The 22,577-nt window shown below is 40.4% G+C and overlaps 1 protein-coding gene across 1 annotated transcript; it reads left to right on the top strand.

Moving 5' to 3' along the window:
• The first annotated feature begins 3,607 nt into the window (after positions 1-3,607).
• On the top strand, positions 3,608-22,499 carry LOC121160745 (dimethylaniline monooxygenase [N-oxide-forming] 3). Its single transcript, XM_040986789.1, has 10 exons — positions 3,608-4,090; positions 5,040-5,177; positions 9,700-9,888; positions 13,497-13,659; positions 13,890-14,032; positions 15,873-16,072; positions 18,152-18,507; positions 20,900-20,972; positions 21,681-22,176; positions 22,208-22,499. Exons 2-9 carry the CDS (start codon positions 5,046-5,048, stop codon positions 22,018-22,020), a joined length of 1,596 nt encoding a protein of 531 aa, XP_040842723.1. The 5' UTR covers positions 3,608-4,090; positions 5,040-5,045; the 3' UTR covers positions 22,021-22,176; positions 22,208-22,499.
• The last annotated feature ends 78 nt before the right edge of the window (positions 22,500-22,577 follow it).

A 22,577-nucleotide genomic window follows, 5' to 3' on the forward strand; every position in this document is an offset into this window, starting at 1 on the left:
ATTTTCATTTGGTCTAGATTTGGCTTTAGCTATCTTAACGTATTTTTGCATTGCCTTTGGGTTTATTCTTTCACTCTGGTCAATTATCAGTCAATGAGCTTAAAATTAACTATTACTCAAGGCAAAACTGGTGATGACATCAGCTATTTCTTTCTGGAGGGTAAGACAGTCTTTAATAATTCACCCTGAGATGACCCATTTGGACTGTGTACTTTGTAGCAAGCTTCCTAAATTAAATTTTTAAGAAAGATAACTGAATAAAAAAAACTTAATTTAAAGAGAAGCGATTACTTGTGTAATATTCAGTGCTTTTCTACCTTTATTAATTTTGAAAATTTTACTGCAAGTTTGAATGAACTGTCAAGCCAAGTTCTCTTTGGATTTCTCATTGCATTTGGTTTAATGTTTTTAGATACTTCGTTTCCATGGCATATTTCTATTACATATTTGGATACATGTTTGTGTCTATTACTTTTACCAAGCACGCTTAGAATGTTGGCAATGTTCTTGGCATCTCTTCTGCCAGAACAATATATTCAAGTACCATGCACAAATTAGCTGATGAGCGCAATGCAGATGCTTTGCTTGGTAGTATCAGTTCACCGGGCTATCTCCCTCTGCTCGTTATATCTTTTTCTTTTTCCCCCGTTTTTTAAGATCTCCAAACCTTTTTCTCCCGTTTGGAGTCCCACTGATGCATTTTGGATTTATGTTTCTTTGGGGGCATTTCCTAGCTTGATCTGTATTGAGTCATAAAGTGTCCTGAGGCCTTAAGCAGAATCCTTGTATAGTACTGACGTCTTGCAATTCAAAGTGCATTTTGATCAAGTGCAAGGTAGGAAACACCTTAACGTCTTCCTCAGGGCAATCTGGGTATCTGTCCTTTTTCTGTTAACACATAGAAACAGCAGCAGCTATTTTCTCTTCAACAACACATCCCGACTCAGATCTGAAACACGCCTCCTCTGAATCCATGCATGTCTGAAAAGGAATATTCAGTTGTGGAAATCAATGGCTTCTTTGGGAGTTCGGCTCATGTTGCCCTCCGGGAGTTAACTGATGCTGAAGCGAACGTGTGCAACAAGGAGACTTGAACTTCCAGTTGTCGGCTAAACACTTGTTTGATTTATATTTGCTTTTGTTGAATTTCTATCTGAGAGATCTTATTTCTATTGGTTCACTCCAGAAATGCCTACAACAGCCCTGGCTGGACTAGGACAAAGTCAGCAACCAGTCACCCATTCCTGTTAGGCTTTTAGCCCCGTTGGGTAACCTCACTTTACGTCGTTCACAGCCACAGTTGAGGCCTGCTGTACTTCAGGATGTCAGTATGTGAGCTGTGAGTAAAGCAGACCTTAACCTCTCAATGGTTTTAAGCAGGAATGTGGTGAACACTTACACCCACTAGGGGGCGATCCATCATAGGCATACACAGAATTTGTAAGATTGCAGTTTGGATGACCTGTGAAAGTCCTTAAAATCACATCTTCACCTTATTACTTTGAAACTTATTAGTAAGATCGCCTCACAGTAGCCCCATGATATTTTTTTTTTATCAATGATTTACTTAAATGATATGATCGTTCCAAACCAGGAGTAAGGCCTTGGCAAAGTTTAACCCCAGGTTTGTTTGTTTGTTTGTTTGTTTTTAAGATTCATTTATTTTTATTGGAAAGGCAGATACACAGAGAGAAGAAGAGAAAAAGGTCTCCCATCCACTGCTTCACTCCCCAAGTGGCCACAACGGCAGGAGCTAAGACAGGTGTTTCTTCTCGGTCTCTCGTGAGAGGGCAGGGTCCCAAGGCTTTGCGCCATCCTCTATGGCTTTCCCAGGCCACAGGTAGGGAGCTGGATGGGAAGTGAGGACACCAGGATACAAATTGGCACCCCATGGGATCTCAGAGCATGCAAGGTGAGGATTTAGCTACTAGGCTATCACGTCACACCCCCCAGTTATTTTTGTGTGACTTGCAAGTCAACAGTGGCTATGCATTTTCAAATGGATGGGAAAAAGCCAAAACAAAGAGCATTGTTTCGTATCATTGAAAATGATATGAAACTAACATGTCAGTGTCTCTATAGCAGCTTTATTAGAACACAGCTGTGCCCATTCTTTCACATTTGTGTCTAGTGATCTCTACCCAAAATGACAGAGTTGAGGAGCTGCCATAAACTGCACGGTTAGCAAAACCTAAACTCTAAACTCTCAGGTCCTTTGTGGAAAAGGTTTGTCAGCTCCCATTCTAACGATTACCTTTGGAACTGATGTCCCAAAGCCCCCTCCACATTTGCAAAATAAGCATGTCTTTCCATTCTGGTACAAGCAACTTGTCTGCAGAGTTCTTGGTACTATGCAAGACAAGAGAAATGAAAATCTACACTGCCAGCTCCTTCACTGATCCATCTGCATGCTAACCACTGCTGGAACCTCCTAACCATTGGATCTAGAAGAATACTCAGAAGTAATGAGTAAGTAACCTAAGCAGGAATCAAGAAGTAAGCTGGCTAGGATGCTTGAGGACCTTAGCTTTGGGGTGCCACCCTCTGAGCTCTTTCTAGCTTTCTCCTTGAAGGTAAGAAAGTGGAAGCCATATAAATGAGTTAGGAATAGAAGACAAGCAAGCAGAGAAGCCACAAGAGGCTTTGTTTATAACCTGGGTCTGGGCATTGAAGACTGTGTAGGTTAAAGGGGAATGTGGCAGAAAGCTGCAGCACGCAAAAAGCCAGGCAGCACTGATATGTGTGTGTACCATCACCTGAATCTATTCACAATAAAGAGCAGAAATAACAAGTGTGACCTAGACATCAGAAACCAGGGTGGGATTGGGTGTGTCCTGTGCATCCTAGGATGAATGCCTTCCTTCTGAGTAAGATGTTCACGCCATCTTTTTTCTTTGCATTGCAGCTGTTTCTGTATCAAAAACTTAAAAAGAGCTCTTGCATAAAATGAGGAAAGATACAATAATGTCCTAGTGAATTACATCAATCTACAACTGAAAGCAAACAAACAAACAAAATAACCATTCAGTAACCATTTACTGATTGCTAGTTGTGTGCCAAGGTTTTATATACCTGTATACAAGTGTGTTTGTGTGTGTGTGTGTGTGTGTGTGTGTGTGTGTGTGTGTGTGTTAATGCTCTAACAAGACAGGCAATAGCAATGTAGTATACCCACTTAACAAACAAACTAAGACCTGTGAAGTTTAACTGCTTCAACCAATGATATCAAACTGACAGTGATTCAGTCTCTGCGGTCTCTACTATACTTTAGACAGTATTTAGAAAGTATTTTATTATACTTTTGACTTAGAGACAAAGATTACCATCCAAAACACATAAATAAAAACAATTCCACAAGAATTCATCTTCTCCCACTTTATGAGAAGTACTGACTGCTTCATGACGCTGCTAAATGGATACCATGACCAAGGTGTCATAATTTGAAGTGATATGGGAATATCGTCAATAAAGGAAAAAATATTTAGAACTTGAAAGACCTGGAATTTTTTGCAGTTTATTTAGTCTTACTGCCAAAATAGTTTTACGTACTGTTGATGCGTCAGCTTCCGCAATTTGATTTTTTTCTGCCCTCAGAAATAAGAAAATACAAATTTGAGCAACACAGTTCTTTGACCGCAAAGGTCAAAAAGAGTACATGCTGAGTGAGAGCAGGAAGAGGACATTTTTTGCTGCCAGATTATCTCAATTAAGCAAATAATTGTCTCCGATATTTGGAGTGCTACCATGATCTCCCCACAAGGTAAAGTTAAAAATAACAAACAATATAATGAAATACAAAATTGGCACCATCTGTAAGCGACCTCAGGCCCAGCCAAGGGTCCATATGTGTGACCTTGGATGCCAACTAAAGCAAAACAGGGACTGGGAGACACCTCGTCCGTTGTCACACCCACGGCAGGGATTGGAGGCTGTGTTCACTTACCAGAGGACCAGAAATGACTAGCTCTTTAAGTACAACTCCTCCCAGTGCTGCCTGCAGTAAGACTTCCCTGAAAACTTTTCTCCTTCAAATTACACAGAGGACTGGCATAGGACCTCGCCATCCAGAAGCAAGGAAGGCAGAGGAAAGGTTTTGGGGCCGGGGCTGGGGGTGGGGATGACATTGTGAGGGCTAAGGAGTAGAAGGGGGCGCTCAGTAAATGAAAGCGCGTGCTGTAGTTTGTCAGCAGTGGGGCTAACATTCAGACAGGTTTGGTTTTGATTTATTCTGTTTCTTTGGTTTTTTTGTTTTGCTTTGTTTTCTTGTCTTTTTAAACGTGTTTTGTGTTTGAGAACCATGGATTCTAGTTCATATGTTCAATTCTATTTGAACAGTTATATAATTTTTGCCTGAAAACAACCAAAAAAAATGGTAAATTGGTATTAGAGCCTAAAGATAGGGTCAGGGACAGGAAAAGGTTAAAATTCAAATTTTCTTAAATGAGAATGGATATTGGAGGGAACAGACATGAGTGGGAACACGTACTCTTTTTGTATGGAATAACTTCTCGATTGAGAAACTAAAACGTATTGGGAGGAGAAAGGCAATGACCCTCTGGCATATTAAATGTAGACCTCTTCAACCTTGCTTCTCATCAAGTTTCCAAGTATAGCGAAGACAGCGGATGTTTTTTATGCATGTTTATACATATACACGTCTATTTGTCTCTTCCTATATGCTCCTTTTGTGAATGGTGGAGGGTTGAATGTGTTTTCGTTGTGACCACGTTATCTTTTCCGTGTAGAGATGAAATGACAGAAGGCCAAAGGGAGCCTGAGTGCTCCTAGTCCGTGCATCATCCACCTCCTAATTTTGGAGAACTTAAGAAAAACAAAGTGGTTTCTTTTTGGGGGGGAATAAATATTCCTCTTAGAAATTAGAGAGAAATGAAAAATGTAACCAGATGACTCAAAGGCGTTACAACATTTTTTTTTAAATAGCATTGTCTTAGAAAAAGAGAAGAAAATGTCTTACTAAGCCAGAAATAGCTGAATTTCAGTAGTATTGTTGCTGGAATGTTCTCTGGGCCTGCGTGCAGGTGACCATGGGGAAGAAGGTGGCCATCGTTGGAGCTGGTGTCAGTGGCCTGGCTTCCATCAGGAGCTGTCTGGAAGAGGGGCTGGAGCCCACCTGCTTTGAGATGAGTGATGACATCGGGGGACTGTGGAAATTTTCGGTAAGAGTGGTGTCACTGCAAGAAACAGGAGTGTGAAGTGGGCTGAGATGGGTAGACAGGCTTCAGCACAGCCTTACAAACCCGTCACCACGGTGATTATAAGCTGTGCTGGGACTGACGACATAACACACAATATTGGAGCAAACTGGACAGCAGCTTCCTTGCAAGTCTGAAATAACTTAGACATCGGAAGTTGGAAGTTCTCATCAGTCATTCCTTAATAAGAGCAATTGCTGAGGTAAACCTGTGGCCAAATACTGATTTGGTTTATATAACAGTGATACAATTTACTCACTGAACATGTCTTACGTCTGTTTTGATAATGTTATCAAATGTGTCCTGGCGATTCAAATCACAGATTTTCAAGTTGCTGGCTTTGTTCTTGTGAAGCCACGTGACAGAGCAGCTGCATAAGGAACCAAGCATAGGATGCTCACATTCTTTGTCGCCACACAACTCTCTAGGCGAACATGAATGCACATGTTCAATGAAGAACTTCCTGTCCTGCTCAACAATACCACACCAGTGTCTCCACATCCAGGAGCATCGTCTGGCCAAACCTGTCCTATTGGTCTCTTTTCTCTTCACCAACTAAGCCTTTTAATAAGTCTTCTAAGCCACTAGCTTCACCTCAAATGAGAAAGCCTGTATTATTGTATTTGTGGGTTAAAAGGATCTGAGGAGTAAATGAAATAGTTTTTATGATAGCTTTTCAAATTCTACTAATAGCATGAGGCTTTATTTTTTTAAAAAAAGATTTACTCATTTTTTTGGAAAGTCAGATACACAGAAAGGAGAGACAGAGAGGAAGATCTTCCGTCCGATGATTCACTCCCCCCCAAGTGAGCACAATGGCCCATGCTATGCCGATCCAAAGCCAGGATCCAGGAACCTCTTCCAGGTCTCCCACATGGCTGCAGAGTCCCAAAGCCTTGGGCTGTCCTTGACTGCTTTCCCAGGCAACAAGCAGGGAGCTGGATGGGAAGTGGAGCTGCTGGGATTAGAACCGGCGCCCATCTGGGATCCCAGTGTGTTCAAGGCGAGGACCTTAGCCACTAGGCCACGCCGCCAGGCCCTTTATTCTTAGTAATACAGATGATTTGTAGGTTATCATGAACTCTTGAACACACCCAGAACCTTGCAAAATGCTGTGGAGCCTATTACATTGCTGAAGTACTGACAGGGTTCCACTTGAGCACAGGTGATGTGCAGGGCTGTTGTAGGGAGTATTTTCGGTATTTCAAACAAAATCCAATCTTTATCTCATTCTTATTGGCTGGATATATTGTTTCCCTCTTAAAAATTCATCTGAAGGCAAAGAAAAAATTATACAGCTGCTCCATTGTTTCAACAACAATCCCAATTTAAGCTTGCCGTTCTGTCCAATCTGAATTCTCAGCCACCGTATGTAAGTTTTGGGCTGCCACTTCACCAGGGGCTATTAGCCCAGTTAGTCTTCTACGTAGGGACTTTGATGAAAGCCTCTTGCTCAAAATCCTGCTGGAAAATACTGTTGAACACGGAGCACCTGCTGACTTGCTGATTCAGAGGAATGCGGCCAGAAACAGTGTTGCCGTTCTTGCTGCGTAAGCAAGACATTAAATCTGAACCTGACATCACAGCCTAACAAAACTGAACCGAAAATGAAAATGGTGCACCAACTTTCAAGAAAAAGAAAGTGTAACACAGACAGCAGGATCTCATGCAGGCATGAGATTATCTGCAGGTCCTAAAACCCAATAGAAGTTGTGATGTTGGATTACATTTTGGTTACAATTCCTTTCTTTCATCCGTTTTTTTTTCTCTTCCAGAGTGAGAATGTACTGAGCTGTTACTCTGTTTTTTTTCCACTAACCTATTTTATTTTTTAGGTTTACTTATTTCTATTTGATAAGTGGAGAAATCATTCAGTAGCTCATTCATTTTTCCAAATAGCCTGAAACCTCCAAGACTGGCCATGCACCAAGAATCTCATCCAGGTCTCCCACGTGGAGAGAAAGGACTGTACTTGAACCATCATTCGCTGCCTGCAGGGTGTACATGAGCAGGCACCTAGATCACAAGTGAAATTGGGGCTTGATCCACATATCAGGCAGTCAAATATGGAACGTGAGTGCACTAATGGTGGCTTCGCACTCTGTTTCACATCTGCCCCAACGACTGTATTTTAGAAGAAGATAACTTGTCTTCCAGTTTCCTGGATTCATAGTGGATCATACTCACGAGCTTGTTTCACCTGTCTTTGATCATTTAAATGATGATATGTGGGATTTTTGAACTAATGACATAAAAATGACAGTTACGACTTGGTGTAAGCAGTTCTAGGCTGAAAATTCAGGGATATTGGAATCAGGTGAATGTGTTGCATATGGGACAGATACAATTTTGGGGGTGCAAGTGGGTGAACTGAGATGGGCTAAGTAATTGAATAATTCAACCATTTTATATGCTAATTAAATAATTCTACCCCATTTATAGCCAATTTAAAAAAATTATTGTTACCTTCTAAAGAAAAAGGATATTTAAAGCCACACTCAATTTTAAATTGTATATGGAGAGATCGCCTGGAGTGAAATGATCTATTTTTTAACTATATAGGAAGGAAGAGGGGAAAGATTGAACAGACACAGTGATGAAAGGATGGGCCAGCATTTAGTCCAGTGGTTAAAACAGCACTCAGGAGGTCAGTGCCCTGTTATCAGAGTGCCTGAATCCTGTGTGGGTCCTAAACTTCCAATTCCGGCTTCCTGCCTGAGATGCGGAGAGGCAAAGGTGATGGTCCCTGACATCGTTGTGGAGAACTGGATTGAATTCTTGGTTCTTGGTTTCAACCCTACTCAAGGACATGTGTCAAGGCATTTGGGGAGTGACTCATGCATGAAAGTTGTCCATCTCTCTATTTCTCAAATGAATAGTAAAACAAGAAATAGAGAAGGTGATTGGTTAGCCCCAAAAGAGATACAGATTTGAAGATGCTCTACTATAGCTATGAAGATGGATAAGCGAGTCACACAGCAAGAGATGCAGGTGTTGTGGGCATGTTGATAAAGCTAAGGATTTCTGCTATCCACCATAAGCTGGAAGTCAATAAATGGATCCTCTTCCAGAATTTCTGAAGAGAAATGCAACCTCCTGACAGCTTGTTTGGGGGCCCATCAATACCAGTCTCCAAATACTGCCCTTCAGGGTGATGAGAAAATTAATTCTTGTTATTTTAAGCCATTAATGGAGACGTGTGTCATCTGTGGCAATACACCTAGGATTCACAACAAGACCTGTAATCATGTTTCAGAAAAAACGATATAAACTCTAATTAGCTCCAACAGTATACTAATTTTATATTTTCTTATTCTGCCCATTAATATTAGCATTTTATCTTCTATCAACTTCTTTTTCCTTCTGAGAAATCTAAATAAGGTTAGTTAAGTGTGACCATATAAAACATGCATACAGGTTAAGTTTTCGTGCTGGTTCCCATGCATTTCCTATCTCCATTTCATTCTTTTGCTCTATTCCTGATCTGAAGTTAAAAAAAAAACAAAAAAAAAAAAACAAACAAAACAAAACAAAACAAAACAAAAGGCTTGTTTCCCTGACTCTCTGGTCACAGAGAAAACGACTTGGTTTATCACCGGGCCACAGGTCTGTGTGAATTTTCCTCACCCCAACACTGTGCTCCTCAGGAATTCTGCAAACGGCAAATGAGTAAACTAGCATGGACTTTGGCCTGGATGTTCAATGACAAAGTCTTCCTTTCTGGATAGTAACTTCTTCATTTTTTGAAAACGTTCTTTGAATTTTTTGTTTGTTTCCGCCCACATGGTAATCTGTTATTTAACGTGCTGAGTTTGCCTTGTACTTATCATATTTATCAATGTTTCTAAACTCAACAAAAGCATCATTCGTTCCTCACCTAATATCTTCTCGAAGACTTTTTCAGCATTGTTCACAGAAGTAATATTCCTTTATTTCGGAAAGTTAACATTTGGTGACTTATGCAGATACTCAAAACACATGCGATGCATATAAATTCTATAAAATATATTGAAAGTTCACACGTTGTTTTATGCTTTGTAGAAATTCCAAACAACTTTAAAAGGCTAAACATATAAATGTGAACAAATAGATATATCATAAACAATTGTAACCATCTATCAAGTAAGTCGGCCATCACACAATCATATTCATAAGTTGACTTGCTGAGATCAAACAACTTTGAATTTTGGGAATTATCTGTCACCCTATGTAGATGTTTAGAAAATAAAAACAATTCTAATTACATATTTCTAAAGCAGCATAATGAAATTCAAAATTTGCTTCCCTTCCATTTTCTGGGTTCCCTTGATGCACTTCCGTGATTATCATCAACTGTCTCATAGAGGTTAATTTGTGGGGGCTCCTAGCTGTCTTACAAAAACTCACCTATGGGTCAAAGCCAATTCATTTCCTTGGCACCAGGTCCCAAACGAGTGCAATATACTCACTTGACAACCCTCTTCCATCTGGAACTCTCCATTCACAGGAGCATGCCGAGGATGGCAGAGCCAGCATCTACCAGTCGGTCTTCACCAACTCTTCCAAAGAGATGATGTGCTTTCCAGATTTCCCGTATCCCGATGACTTCCCCAACTTTATGCACAACAGCAAGCTCCAAGAATATATCACTGCGTTTGCCAGAGAAAAAAACCTTCTGAAATACATACAGTTTAAGGTCAGAGAGTATGGACAAGTTTACTTTTGGCACAATGATGAACAAGCTCATATCTAGTTTTCCTTTATGCTAATTTGGTATTTTCAGTGTCTCTTTCTTACTTGGTGACGATTTAAACAGTATTGCCTTCCTGAGCCTGTATTTGGAGAATTTTCCCTCTCCTCAGGCATATAATGAGAACTTTGCAAAACTTAACAACTTGTTTAGTATCAATAACTAAGGTTAAAAAAATCTATGAGTCTTCAGTTTGAAAATTCTTTCTTTTAAATTATGTATGAGTAAAAGAAGCAATGTCAGTGCATTTTTATTTAAACCTGAAGAATAATTTACATTTTGTACATTAATATTTGCAAAAAGCAGAGTCATGCTTTGGTGAGAATATAAACTTAAATGCTTGCATTAGAAGATGAAAAGCCATTAATTGGAAGCTTTAAAACCTTGTGAGAAAAATCAGCATAAACCCACAGATTACAAAATGAAGAGAATTAGAAAAGAAATTAGCTAAAAAGAGAACAAAGTGTGCTAACAGAAGTGGTAGTTCATTTATTTAAAAAGGACAACAAAAAGATATTAGTTTCAGGTGAAATGCACTAAGGCAAAAATTTAAAATATAGGGAATCAAAAATTAGACAAAAAGATACACTAAAAACTTCAAACAAGGACTTATGTAGGGACTAGCACTGTGGCATAGTGCGTCAAGCTGCCACCCGAAAGCTAGCATCCCATATCGGAATGACAGATCGAATCCCAGCTGCTCCACTTCTGATCCAGCTCCTTGCTAATGAGCCTGGAAAAGCACTCCATGAGAGCCTGAGTCAGGGGATGCCCACCACCTACATGAAACAGCCGGGGAGTACAAGCTCTTGGCTCCAGCCGAACGAAGGCCCTGCCACTGCAGCGATTTGGGAAGTAAAAGAGAAAATGTTTCTCCCTCTCTCTTTCACTTTGCATTTCACATAAATAAAATAAATTCTTTAAGTTCTTTAAAAGAATGATGTAAAGGTATTGCCATATGCCACTTGGATACTTTAAAAAGAACAAGTCAAAACTCAAGAAGTAAAAAAACTTGACTATTTCTTTGTTAACTTATAATTCTTCTGTCCGGGAGGTTGAAAATCACCCATAAAAATAACCATGTGGTTTAATAAGTGATCATTTAAAAATTTGCAGTGAAGAAATCACTTCAATAATTTGAATAATTTGTGCCCTCTTTTGTATGGTTTGCACAATGGCTCTATAATATCGGAACCTTGATCCAAAGCGGATAGGCTTACATGAAATGGGAAATTGTAAACCAGTTCCTCTCCGGAATTAAAACACTAAACATACAGGTGTTTAATTCCTGTTATTTTAAGCCATCAGTGAAGACTTACAAATGTCATAAGTGGCAATACATCTAGTATTCACAACAACAATACAAAAAATCCTTCCAGAGTTGATCTAGTCGAATATTACAAAATGTTTACTACTTTTATTGAAGTGAGGCATTCCTTAGAATGCAAGCTTATTTCATTACAATAATATATAAACATAGAGTGCAACATAAACTTGTTTTCAGGAAGCAAATCAGTGTTTGATGAATTAACTCATTTTTAACGGCTTATTTTTATTTGAAAGGCAGAGCTATGGAGAGGACACACACACACACACACACACACACACACACACCCTCGAGCTCACACCCCAGATGGTCGCAAAGGCCAGAACTGAGCTAATCCCAGATCTGAAGCCAGGAGGCAGCAGCTGCCTCAGGGTGTCCCGTGTGGTCTTTGGGCACAGGCCCAGTGACTTGTAATTCTGGCTGCTGCCTTTCTGGGGGCCACAACAGCCGCTGCAACGGAAGTGGAGCAGTTGGGATGCCACAAGCATACTGCAGCCTAATTTCACAAATTTGGAAAAGGCATTTACTGAAATTCAGCATCCATTCATGCTTGAAGGAAATAAGAATAGAAAGCTCTCATCAAACCAAGTCTAGAAAGGGATTCTCTTGACCTATCAAAAATGTACATGAACATTATTTTGAACCTACACAATGCAAGCTAATTGCCACTTAGCTACAAAATTGCAAAGTGCTAGACATATACAATACACATTGGTTTCAGTGTATTGTTCTGAAAAAATGTAAAACATCTCCATCCTTAGTTCCTTTTTGATTACACATTGAGACACTAATAGATGCATTGTGCTAATTAAAGTGGATTTTTTTAATTGAAAATTTCTTGTTGGAAAGACAAAGACAGAGACAGAGAGAGCTCCCACCTGCCATTGCATTCCCCAGATGTTGGTAACCACTCAGGGCTGGGTCAGCTCTTAACTTGGAAGGAGGAAGCTATTCCAGGTTTCTACATGAGTACCAGGGACCCAGGTGTCTGTGTCATCACCCATGGGCTCCCAAGGTCAACTTTAGCAAGAAACAATATAAAGTTTCTATGTAAACATAGAACAGAGGCAAGACTCAAATCCAGGCACTTGTTTATGACAGGTGGGGTCCCCATGTCTTCATTATTGGGCCAAATTTCTCCCTCTTTCGTTGTTGTTGTTATTCACTCTTTGGTGTGGCAACTAGAAATATTTCAACTTTATGTGTTGTTCATATTAGATAGCAACTCTGTAACGCTGTGCTAAGCAGAAAGAAGTCAGAATCACTCTCTTTAAATCTCAAACAAGATATCCTTCATGTTATTGCTTCTTTGTAACAGTCTTTAAAAATTTAAGAAATATGGGACAGGACCACATGGTAGCCTATCAGCTAAAATGCTCACCTTGTACAGGCCAGAATCCCATTAGGGTGCCAATTCATGTTCCAGCACCCCTGCTTCCATCCAGCTCCCTGCTTGTGGCCTGGGAAAGCAGTTGAGGATGGCCCAAAGCTTCGGGACCCTGCACCCGTGTGGGAAACCTGGAAGAAGCTCCTGGCTCCTGGCCATTCCAGCCAGATGTAGAACAGGCCAAAGCTGAGAACCAGGAATTCCGACCTTGTCGCTGCATGGGTGGCAAGGTTCTAAGTTAACTATTAGCAATATGGAAGGTCAGCAAAGAAAGCAGGACCTTAATCCAGCACACCATAGAGCCAGCCCCTTCATAAACGTTAGGGAACAACTAATGCCAGAGCAGACCTTGAGGCATAACAGAATATTTAGAAACATTGTCCAGGTATCTGTACTGTAGGAAGCTTTCTAGAGGATTCTTAAACACGCTAAGGTTTGAGGAAACACCATGCCTTTCATTGTAAATCCACAATGTATTTTTTAAAGATAGCAAAACTATTACAAGTTCAAATAGCTAATGGAGTAATTATAAAAGCTACGAGTCAACAGACTGTTGTTGTACATGATACGCACTACATGTAAACCACATTTGAAATCAGTGTCATGACACAGGGGCCTCACTTGGGGACTGCAGAAAATACTGGGCAAAACAAGAATCCACCCAGGAACAAAACACACCTGCCATCTGGTGTACTGCTATATTCTAGGGAATTTCAAATTCTTAAGATGAACTGAAATAATGAATTCAGTATGTTTCCCAAGCTAATACCTTCAAAGTTAGTTTTCACAAATCTACGCGTTAACATGGAAAAGGCAACTTCCTTTCTCCATTTCTTGTAGACACTTGTATCCAGCATAAACAAACAGCCTGATTTCTCTAAGACTGGCCAATGGTGTATTACCACCGAAAAGGATGGCAGAAAGGAGTCAGCTGTTTTTGATGCGGTAATGATTTGTTCTGGACACCATGTGTATCCCAATCTACCCAAAGACTCCTTTCCAGGTAAGACTGGAATTTAGGCTGCTTTCTACACCTCTGCCAAGTTCAATGTCTTAGTGACCACGTTTTTAACAATAAAAGTAGGAACATGCTAAATTAAAATATACTTATATAATATATAATAAATTTACAGTGTGAGAATTCATTGTTAACTACCTCAACATCAGATCATTTCAATTAAAGCGAAGTTTTCTTTTCTAATTTAAATCAAACTAATTATCTTTTTCACTTAGGACTAAAGAATTTTAAAGGCAAATGCTTCCATAGCAGAGACTATAAGGAACCAGGAATGTTCAAGGGGAAGCGTGTTCTGGTGATTGGCTTAGGGAATTCTGGCTGTGATATTGCCACGGAACTTAGCCACACAGCTGAAAAGGTATGACATCTCAGATAAGGCAGGGGCTCTCTGAAGGGACTTTTAATATTTAAAATATATGATATGAGATTATATGGCGGGAGGAGAAAATTCCTCTTCCCTTTTGATGGGTTCATTCACTTCCCTTCTGTATTTTTAAAGATTTGTTTATTTATGTGACAGAATGACAAGGGGAGGGAGGAAAGACAGTGACAGGAAAGAAGGGATCTTACATCCACTAGTTCTCTTCCTAAAGGCCCACTCTAACCTGGATGAATAGAAGCCAAGAGTCAGACACTCCATTCGGGTCTTCCACACAGGAGTCAGGAGTCCAAGTACTTGGCTCATCACCGCATGCATTCCCGGGAATGTTGGCAGGCAGCTGTATCGGAAGCAGAAGAGCCAGGATTCAAACCAGAGCTTCCAAATGGGATGCAGCCACCCCAAGTGGAAGCTTAACAAAATGTGCAAACAACTCTCAGTGTTAAAATGGTATATTATATAGTTCAGCTTTCTTATGGTACAAGTGAGGTTTTAAATTTTAATTTTTGATTAATGTATACTACAAGTACATTGTATGGGATAAAATGCAATAGTTCAGCACATGTATACAGAATAAGCAAATCAAATCAAGAAACTAGCATTATTTTTTCTTTATGCTTTGAGCCTGCCAGTTCTTCTACTTAAGTTCTTTAAGCAGTATATAAAATACTTTTTGTGTTGTGTAACATTAGAACTTGCAAGCACATTTCTTTTTTGGTGTTTGTTTTGAAACCTCTCTATAACCCTTGCCTCCCATACTGAATTTTACATAGCTTAATAGGAAAGACAGAACTTTAGCAGTTGTCTGCTTAAGGCTATTTGATGCCTAACATGTGGGTTGACCATTAAAGTTATGACTCTGCAACTCTTGGGCAAGCCCTTGGGTACTTCTGGTTTCCGGCTTCCCAGTAGTAAAATAACAACATCTATTTGGGAAGTTTGCTGCAGAGTGGGAACATTTGTACATAATTGAATCAGTGTAGATATAGAACTACGTACACAGTCACCGCCACACATAACCATGCTACAGTTATTGTTGAGAGTGTCCAATGCACCAGGCCCTGCCTTCGATGCTAGAGAGTCATGAACAAAAAAAGACAGGCTTCCATTATAGAACTCAGAATCTAGTGTTGAAAAAAAGATATTAAATTAGTAGCTAAATGTCTAATTTATAGTTGTGCAAAGTGCTAGAAAAAGTATAACAATGGCTTACACGGATGACCTTCTTTTGAGTTGGGGACCTTGAAGCCGAAGAACTAAAAGAGATGAGACGCAGCATCCGAAGGGCTCTCGAGGCAGAAATCTCAAAGCATGAAAAAACTTGGTGCCTCAACAGCAACTAAGATAAATCTCACTGAGTTTAGAAAATAAAGATACAAAGAGAAGTTGTAGGGTAAAGGAGGAGCGATGACACAGGGCCCGTTGTGTATTAGGGCAGGTTAAGGAGTATGGACAAATGTTACCTATTAGCTCTAAAAGATTCTTTAGGGGGTAACTCTTCAGAAACCCAGACAGGAATCTCTTCTCCAGTTGTCATAGCTGTTATTTGCCGGCCTCTGCCTTCAGCCAAAGCAGCTCCCTAATGGGGGCTCGCCACGGAGGGATGCCTTCTGTTGCCCGACCCGGGAGCCAGGGTCATACATATGTCCAAGAGAACAAATCGCAACAGCAACTAAAAATGATCACTCTTTCAATGGTTGGATTGGTGTTTTGAAGATCATCATCAGCTCCAGAAGTGGCTCGTGGGTCATGAGTCGTGTCTGGGATGATGGCTATCCCTGGTGTTCACTCTTTTAATGGTTGGATTGGTGTTTTGAAGGTCACTATCAGTTCCAGAAGTGGCTCGTGGGTCATGAGTCGTGTCTGGGATGATGGCTATCCCTGGGACATGGTGTTTATCACACGATTTCAAAACTTCCTGAAGAACAGCTTACCCACAGCCATCTCCGACTGGTGGTACACGAGGCAAATGAATGCAAGATTCAAGCACGAGAATTACGGCCTGATGCCTTTAAATAGGTAAGGCAGAATTGAAGTGGTATGCCTGCTGACTTTGACTTCAGTGTAACCACAGAACAAATCAATATGTTAGTAGAACAGTCACATCTCACAAATCAGAAGATAAAGAGCTGAACATAACCAGAAACAATTTCCTGTTTTGCAATCCTCTTTGCTGCATTTGCACAGCTGAAATGTTACATAATATCTTGAGAATTTGTTCTTAGAGTAACAATGATAATAATTAACCTGGTTTAAACACTTAATACTTGCCAGCATTTGGGCAAGACTCTGTTAAGGCTTTGTTGCGTTATTTTATTCTCACAACATCTACGAAGTATGTTCCATTATCCTCGCTTGTATGAAAAAGCAAAGTTTGACGCGGTTGGTAACTTTGCCAAAGTCCCACCACCAGGAAGTAGAAGTGACATTTAACGTTAGCTCAGATTTGCTGATTATATAACCCTTGGCTGCTTGCTCTAATGTCTTGAAAGCCAAGTTTGCAAGGCAGAAAAACGTTCCCCGCTGTGTGCTCTCCTCATTCAACTCTTAACGGAGATGAACCTTTGTCACAACGTGTGCATCTTCAGTCTCCAACTCAGTCACCTAGTAATAATAACAATGTTGACAGAGACTGAAACATTCAGACTAAAAACATAGCACATGATTAAATATTTGTTAAAGTTTTGTTATGTCCCAGGTTCTGATTAAGATTCGAGGATACAGCAGATTTGAAGATACAGACAAAACCTGGTTTTGGATTATAATCTGTAGTCTATGTAGTAGGAAATGGGTTCTAGAAAGATCTAGAGAGAAAAAAACACAACAGGCACTATGACAGCAAGTGTCATCAGGATGATTTTAATAAAGTCCTCAGAGTAGACTTCATATAAAAGGGAACTCTAATTTTATTTTGATTTATTTATGTGAAAGAGTTACAAAGGCAAAGTTTCATCCAGGTTTCACCCACATGGTCACATTGGCCAGTGCTGCGGCATAGTCAGAATCAGGATGTTCATCTGAGTCTTTTACGTAAACTGCAGGGAATCAAACACTTGGACCTTTCTCTGCTGCCCTCCCAGGCTATTGGTAGGAAACTGGGTCTGAAGTGGACACTAACCAGTGTCCAGGTGGAATGCCACTATTACAGGGATGGCTTTTCCGGCTATGACACAAAATGCCGAGCTGCATGTCAGAAACTTTTAACCACAGTTCTGAGACATATGTGGAAATGAGACACGAGACTGTCTCAGGAAGCGTATTCCAACGAAGACTGAGAGCATCACCTCTGGCATAATGAACAAACAAGCATATGAGTCTTTTTTTCTGGGGGGAGGAATACAAGGGGAGAGCACCAAGAGGTGAAAGCATTAAAATAAAAGTATCCAGATGATGTTGGGGTTTGTATGTCATGGGGCATGCTTACTTGCATGCACTAAATGACAGTCAGACCTCTTCCTTCTTAGATTTCTACCAGTGACACCAGCCCCTCCCCTTCAAATTTCTGTGTCTTTCCTCCTTCACCTGACTTGTATCTTGGTCTACATGCAACTTTGTATTTCATTCCTCTGTGGTAGCTTCCCTGAAATGTCCCCACAGATATTATTCCTCTCATTTGATATTCTTTATATAGCAGTGACTAGTTTGGCATATCCTGTTATTAAGACTAGAAATTTGTATCTATGGTATCATGTACGTGAATTCTTTGTAATATTTGTGTCATTCAATGATTTTCTAAAAAAGGTAAAAATGTTATTTCAGATGAGAAACTATGATACACAAAAATGTAACACATCTTAATCTAATCCTAATCAAATCTCAGAAGTAACAGGTAGCCAAGAAAAAAACTCAAATACTCAGAATACACTACCTACATAATTTTTCCCAAGAGAAGTTTTAATGGAGGACTTGACATTGAAGATAGACCCATCAGAGAAAACAGAAAAGGGCACATTGTTCCCTTCGTATCAGTTCAGTGCATGAGCTCTATTGGTTGGGTTCCGATTGGGTAGATCCTTCTTTCCCAGCCACTTTGTGTGAGAACCAAGGAAACAATGGGAAATGTTGTCATTCTAAGGATGTCCCTATTTCTTCATACAGAACTCTGAGGAAGGAGCCTGTGTTCAATGATGAGCTCCCAGCTCGCATTCTGTGTGGGACTGTGTCCATCAAGCCCAATGTGAAGGAGTTCACAGAGACCTCAGCCATCTTTGAGGATGGCACTGTGTTTGAAGCCATTGATTCTGTCATCTTTGCAACAGGCTATGGTTATGCCTACCCCTTCCTTGATGACTCCATCATCAAAAGTGCAAATAACAAGGTCACCTTGTTTAAAGGCATCTTCCCCCCTCTCCTGGAGAAGTCAACCCTGGCAGTAATTGGCCTTGTCCAGTCGTTAGGGGCTGCCATCCCCACAACTGACTTGCAGGCCCGCTGGGCAGCCAAGGTCGTAAAGGGTAAGTGGATGGGGTGGAGATGGGTCCGTGAGAAAGCCTTTGGAGCTTCGTGAAAACTACTATGCTAAATATAATTTCTCATCCAGTATATTATCAGTATAATCCATAATCGTATATCTTCAGGGGCTACATTTTATAAACAAATTACAATATACTGAAATGCATTACCAACGTGCTATAGAATAAGATACTTTGGAGGACATTTTCATGACTGGCAATTCCTTAAAGCAGGTAGTTACCCAAAGTCATTCATGTGACTTAAAGCAGAGATCATGATGCATAAAAGCTATAAAATCATGGTCTTAAAACTCTAAAGTTAACTTTAGATATACGCAGTCAGAAAATATTTTCATAGAAATGTCATTGATGATTATTAATTAAAAACAAGGAGAATTTTATTAGAGAAAACAGGTAGGAGTGGTAGAGGGCCAGTCTCAAAGAAGTACAAACGTTGAGTTCTAAATAGTTTTTTTAAAAGGGAAAGAAACAATAAGCTTTATTAACTTGCTTGGAGTAGACAAGGAAGTTGGGCTGTGTTCTCCAGCGAAAGGCTTTGGAATTAGAGTCACGGTAAGGTTTGAATGCACTTGTAAACAGGTACAGGTGACAACTGCATTATTAAGTAGCAATCAGAGATGCCAAATTTGAGTGCGCAAGCTCTAGTTGAGCCTAGAGTTAGAAAACTCCTGGATGTGGGAATCTTGGCAGGCTTATTTCCATTTGAAGCCATCTCTGGCTCGCTTCATAACCTAACCTACTGGGATTTAATGACTCTTCTCTTACATACTAATACAGAAGTTGTCACATGTGTCCTGGCTGCCTGGCTCCAGCAGTATGCCATCCACATCATTGCTGTCTTGCAAGTCAGTAAACTCCCTGCTCTTCCTCTAACTCTTGCCACCCAGACAGTGGCATGTTACAGGGCATTGAAGTCCAGTAAGGCAGCAGCAGCCAGGAAGATCATGGCACAATGTTCCACTCAGACTTTCACTTGGAGTGCAGGCCTAGAGAGACCTGCCCAAAGGCCAAGGTGTGACCTCTGTTCTCAGTGAGGAAGAAAGTTTCAGCTTGGAATTGGAAAGAAACAAACAAGGTAGTTAACAGAAACTGATGTGCAATGCAAAGGCTCAGAGAAACAATTTACAAAAAACTAAATGGAGGTAGCAGCTGAGCAACAGAACAATTTCCTCTACTCAAAGACAAGACAGACTAGATGGTTTAAGATTGAGCCATATCAACAAAAGGCATCCCATGACTGTATCTGTTAGGATTGCAAGAATGAGGAATAGACAGTCACTGCAGGCCAGGGACAGTCATGATGCCTGGGAGTTCTAATCTCATTCAAAATGACTTCAATAAGAAATCTCATTTCTCAAATAAATCATCATAAACTTCAAGTAACTTGGGGCATAAAACTATATATATATATATATATATATATATATATATATATTATATATATATATATATTGTTCTGTGTTTCAAGAACTCAATAAACCAATGTGACCCTGATATCCTGGGATATCCCCAAATCAGATCTAGTTTCCTGGGACCCCCCTCTAGTGATTGGTGGATAGTCTGTGTTCTCAGTAACATTCAAGAATGGTTTGCCCTCTACAGAGATACTTGGGCCTTCAAAAATTGAATAACTCAGCTCACCTTCTGAAAATTCCATGTCTATTTCCTATGAAGTTTTTCCTCTTAAATCTTAAGAAAAGAAATATTGGGCCTGGCGCGGTGGCGCAAGTGGTTAAGGTCCTCGCCTTGCATGCCCAGGATCCTAGATGGGCACTGGTTCTAATCCCGGCGGCCCTGCTTCCAATCCAGCTCCCTGCCTATGGCCCGGGAAAGTTATCGAGGACGGCCCAAAACTTTGGGACCCTGCACCCGCGTGGGAGACCTGGAAGAAGTTCCTGGATCCTGGCTTCGGCCCGGCAAAGCATCTGCCATTGCGCTCACTTGGGGAGTGAATCATCTGACGGAAGATCTTCCTCTCTATCCCTCCTCTCTGTATATCCACCTTTCCAATAAAAATAAAATAAATCTTTTTTTTTAAAAAGAAATATTTCATTTATATTTTGTTTGCTGCTCAATTTTGTACAAAGATGACTGAAAGTTCTTACAGCATAGTGAATGTGAACTGGTTTATGGAACTGTTCAGACAATTGTCTTGAATTAATATTACAAGTATTAATTCTGAGCATACTCAGGATGCTTGTTCCAAAATGATTGACTCAATTTCTCCTAGTAAAATTTGTCTTGGTGGAAAGTGATTTTAAAAAAACTGGAAATACCAATGTAGTTCACAATTAATTATTACAAAGGAAAAAATTGTAGGTTAGCCCTAAGACAGACTCACGTAATTATTATCGTATCTTTCCCTGTTTTTCAGGAACTTGTACTTTACCTTCTGTGAAAGACATGATGAGTGACATAGAAGAGAAAATGGGGACAAAGCTGAAATGGTAAATTTATTTATGGTATTGGGAGTCCAGAATATCTAGACAAAAGCCAGATTTTGTGAATGCTTAAGATTCTGACAGTCTTGGGCCAGTGTTATAGCCTACTAGCTAAATTCTCATCTTGCATGCACCTGGATCTCATGTGGGTGCTGGTTCGTGTCCTGGCTGTTCCACTTTCCTCCCTGCTCGCTGTTTGTGACCTGGGAAAGTAGTCAACAAAGGACCAAAGCCGTGGAACCCTGCATCCGTGTGGGAGACCCAAAATAAGCTCCTGGCACCTGGCTTCAGATTGGCTTAGCTCTGGATATTGCAGCCACTTGGGAAATGAGCCAGCAGATGGAAGCGCTTTCTCTCTGCATCTCCTTCTGTCTGTACATCTGCCTTTCCAATATAAATAAATAAATAATGAACGTGACCGTCTTAAGTGATCCGCAACTAAGTCATTAGAATGGGATCCACTTCTGGCTCTGTTACAACTTAGACTGTGGGCACAAAATGAAAATTTCATTTAAGCAAGAGTAAGTTTACCCATATGTAATTAGGTATGCAATGTCTTTTCAAGCTGGCAGAACGGGACAGGCCAATGGCAATCCCGTTGCTAACACAAGAGATCAATGATGGCTACAGATAGAAAAGATGTGACATGTTCCCCGTTCTCATATTGACACAGATCTTGGACATTCACAGTGGTGCTTCCTCTCTCATCTCTAGGTTTGGCCAAAGTGAGACGATTCAGACAGATTACATAACTTACATGGACGAACTGGCTTCCTTCATCGGGGTGAAGCCCAGCATTCCATGGCTGTTCCTCACAGATCCCAAGTTGGCTCTGGAAGTTTTCTTTGGTCCTTGTAGCCCTTACCAGTTTAGGCTGGTGGGTCCCGGGAAATGGCCAGGGGCCAGAAACGCCATCCTGACACAGTGGGACCGGTCACTGAAACCCATGAAGACACGAGCTGTGGGACATCTTCAGAAGCCTTCATTGTTTCCACACTGGCTCAAGCTCCTTACTGTGTGTATATTATTAATTGCTATTTTCCTAGTGCTCTAATCATTATGCATCATTTTCTATAGGATTTCTGAATGTTACACATGAATACCAGCCAAAGCTATGCTGTTTTGGCATTAAGCTATTCTTGCCTCCTATTTTCCCATTCAGAATATTAATCAGTAAAATCATTATTGCTAGATTTTAATCTAAGTCCATATATATTGGGACTGGCATTGGGATACAATAAGTAGAATTGCTACCTGTAAAGCCAGCCTCTTATCTGGGCATTGGTTTGTGGTCCAGCTGCTTCAATGTAGATTCAGCACCTTGTATTTGCAGCAGAATGTGGGATGCTTGGGCCCCTGCCAGTCACGTGGGAAACCTGGCATAAGCTGTAAACTCCTGCCCTTGTCCTGGCTCAGTCCCTTTGCTGTGGTCATCTGAGGCGTGAACCACAAGGTCACTCACTATGTTTGTCTCTCCCTCTCTTCTGCAACTCTCCGAAAAAAATAAATAAATCTTAAAAAAAAAAAAAAAAAGCTCATGTGTGAGCCATTGTCTAAGAGGATATTAATCATAGCTTTAGGTTCCACTAACACTTCATACTCAGAATGGCA

This window comes from Ochotona curzoniae, unplaced genomic scaffold (assembly GCF_017591425.1).
Source record: "Ochotona curzoniae isolate NIBS_2020 unplaced genomic scaffold, NIBS_Ocur_1.0 contig_4558, whole genome shotgun sequence".
Taxonomy (NCBI): Eukaryota; Metazoa; Chordata; class Mammalia; order Lagomorpha; family Ochotonidae; genus Ochotona; species Ochotona curzoniae.

Bases quoted from the DNA above. Each gene is read 5' to 3' on its own strand.
- LOC121160745 (XM_040986789.1), top strand. From the start codon at position 5,046: ATGGGGAAGAAGGTGGCCATCGTTGGAGCTGGTGTCAGTGGCCTGGCT. The intron at 18,508-20,899 runs GTAAGTGGATGG...CCTGTTTTTCAG, and splicing joins GGCAGCCAAGGTCGTAAAGG to GAACTTGTACTTTACCTTCT. The intron at 20,973-21,680 runs GTAAATTTATTT...TCTCATCTCTAG, and splicing joins ATGGGGACAAAGCTGAAATG to GTTTGGCCAAAGTGAGACGA.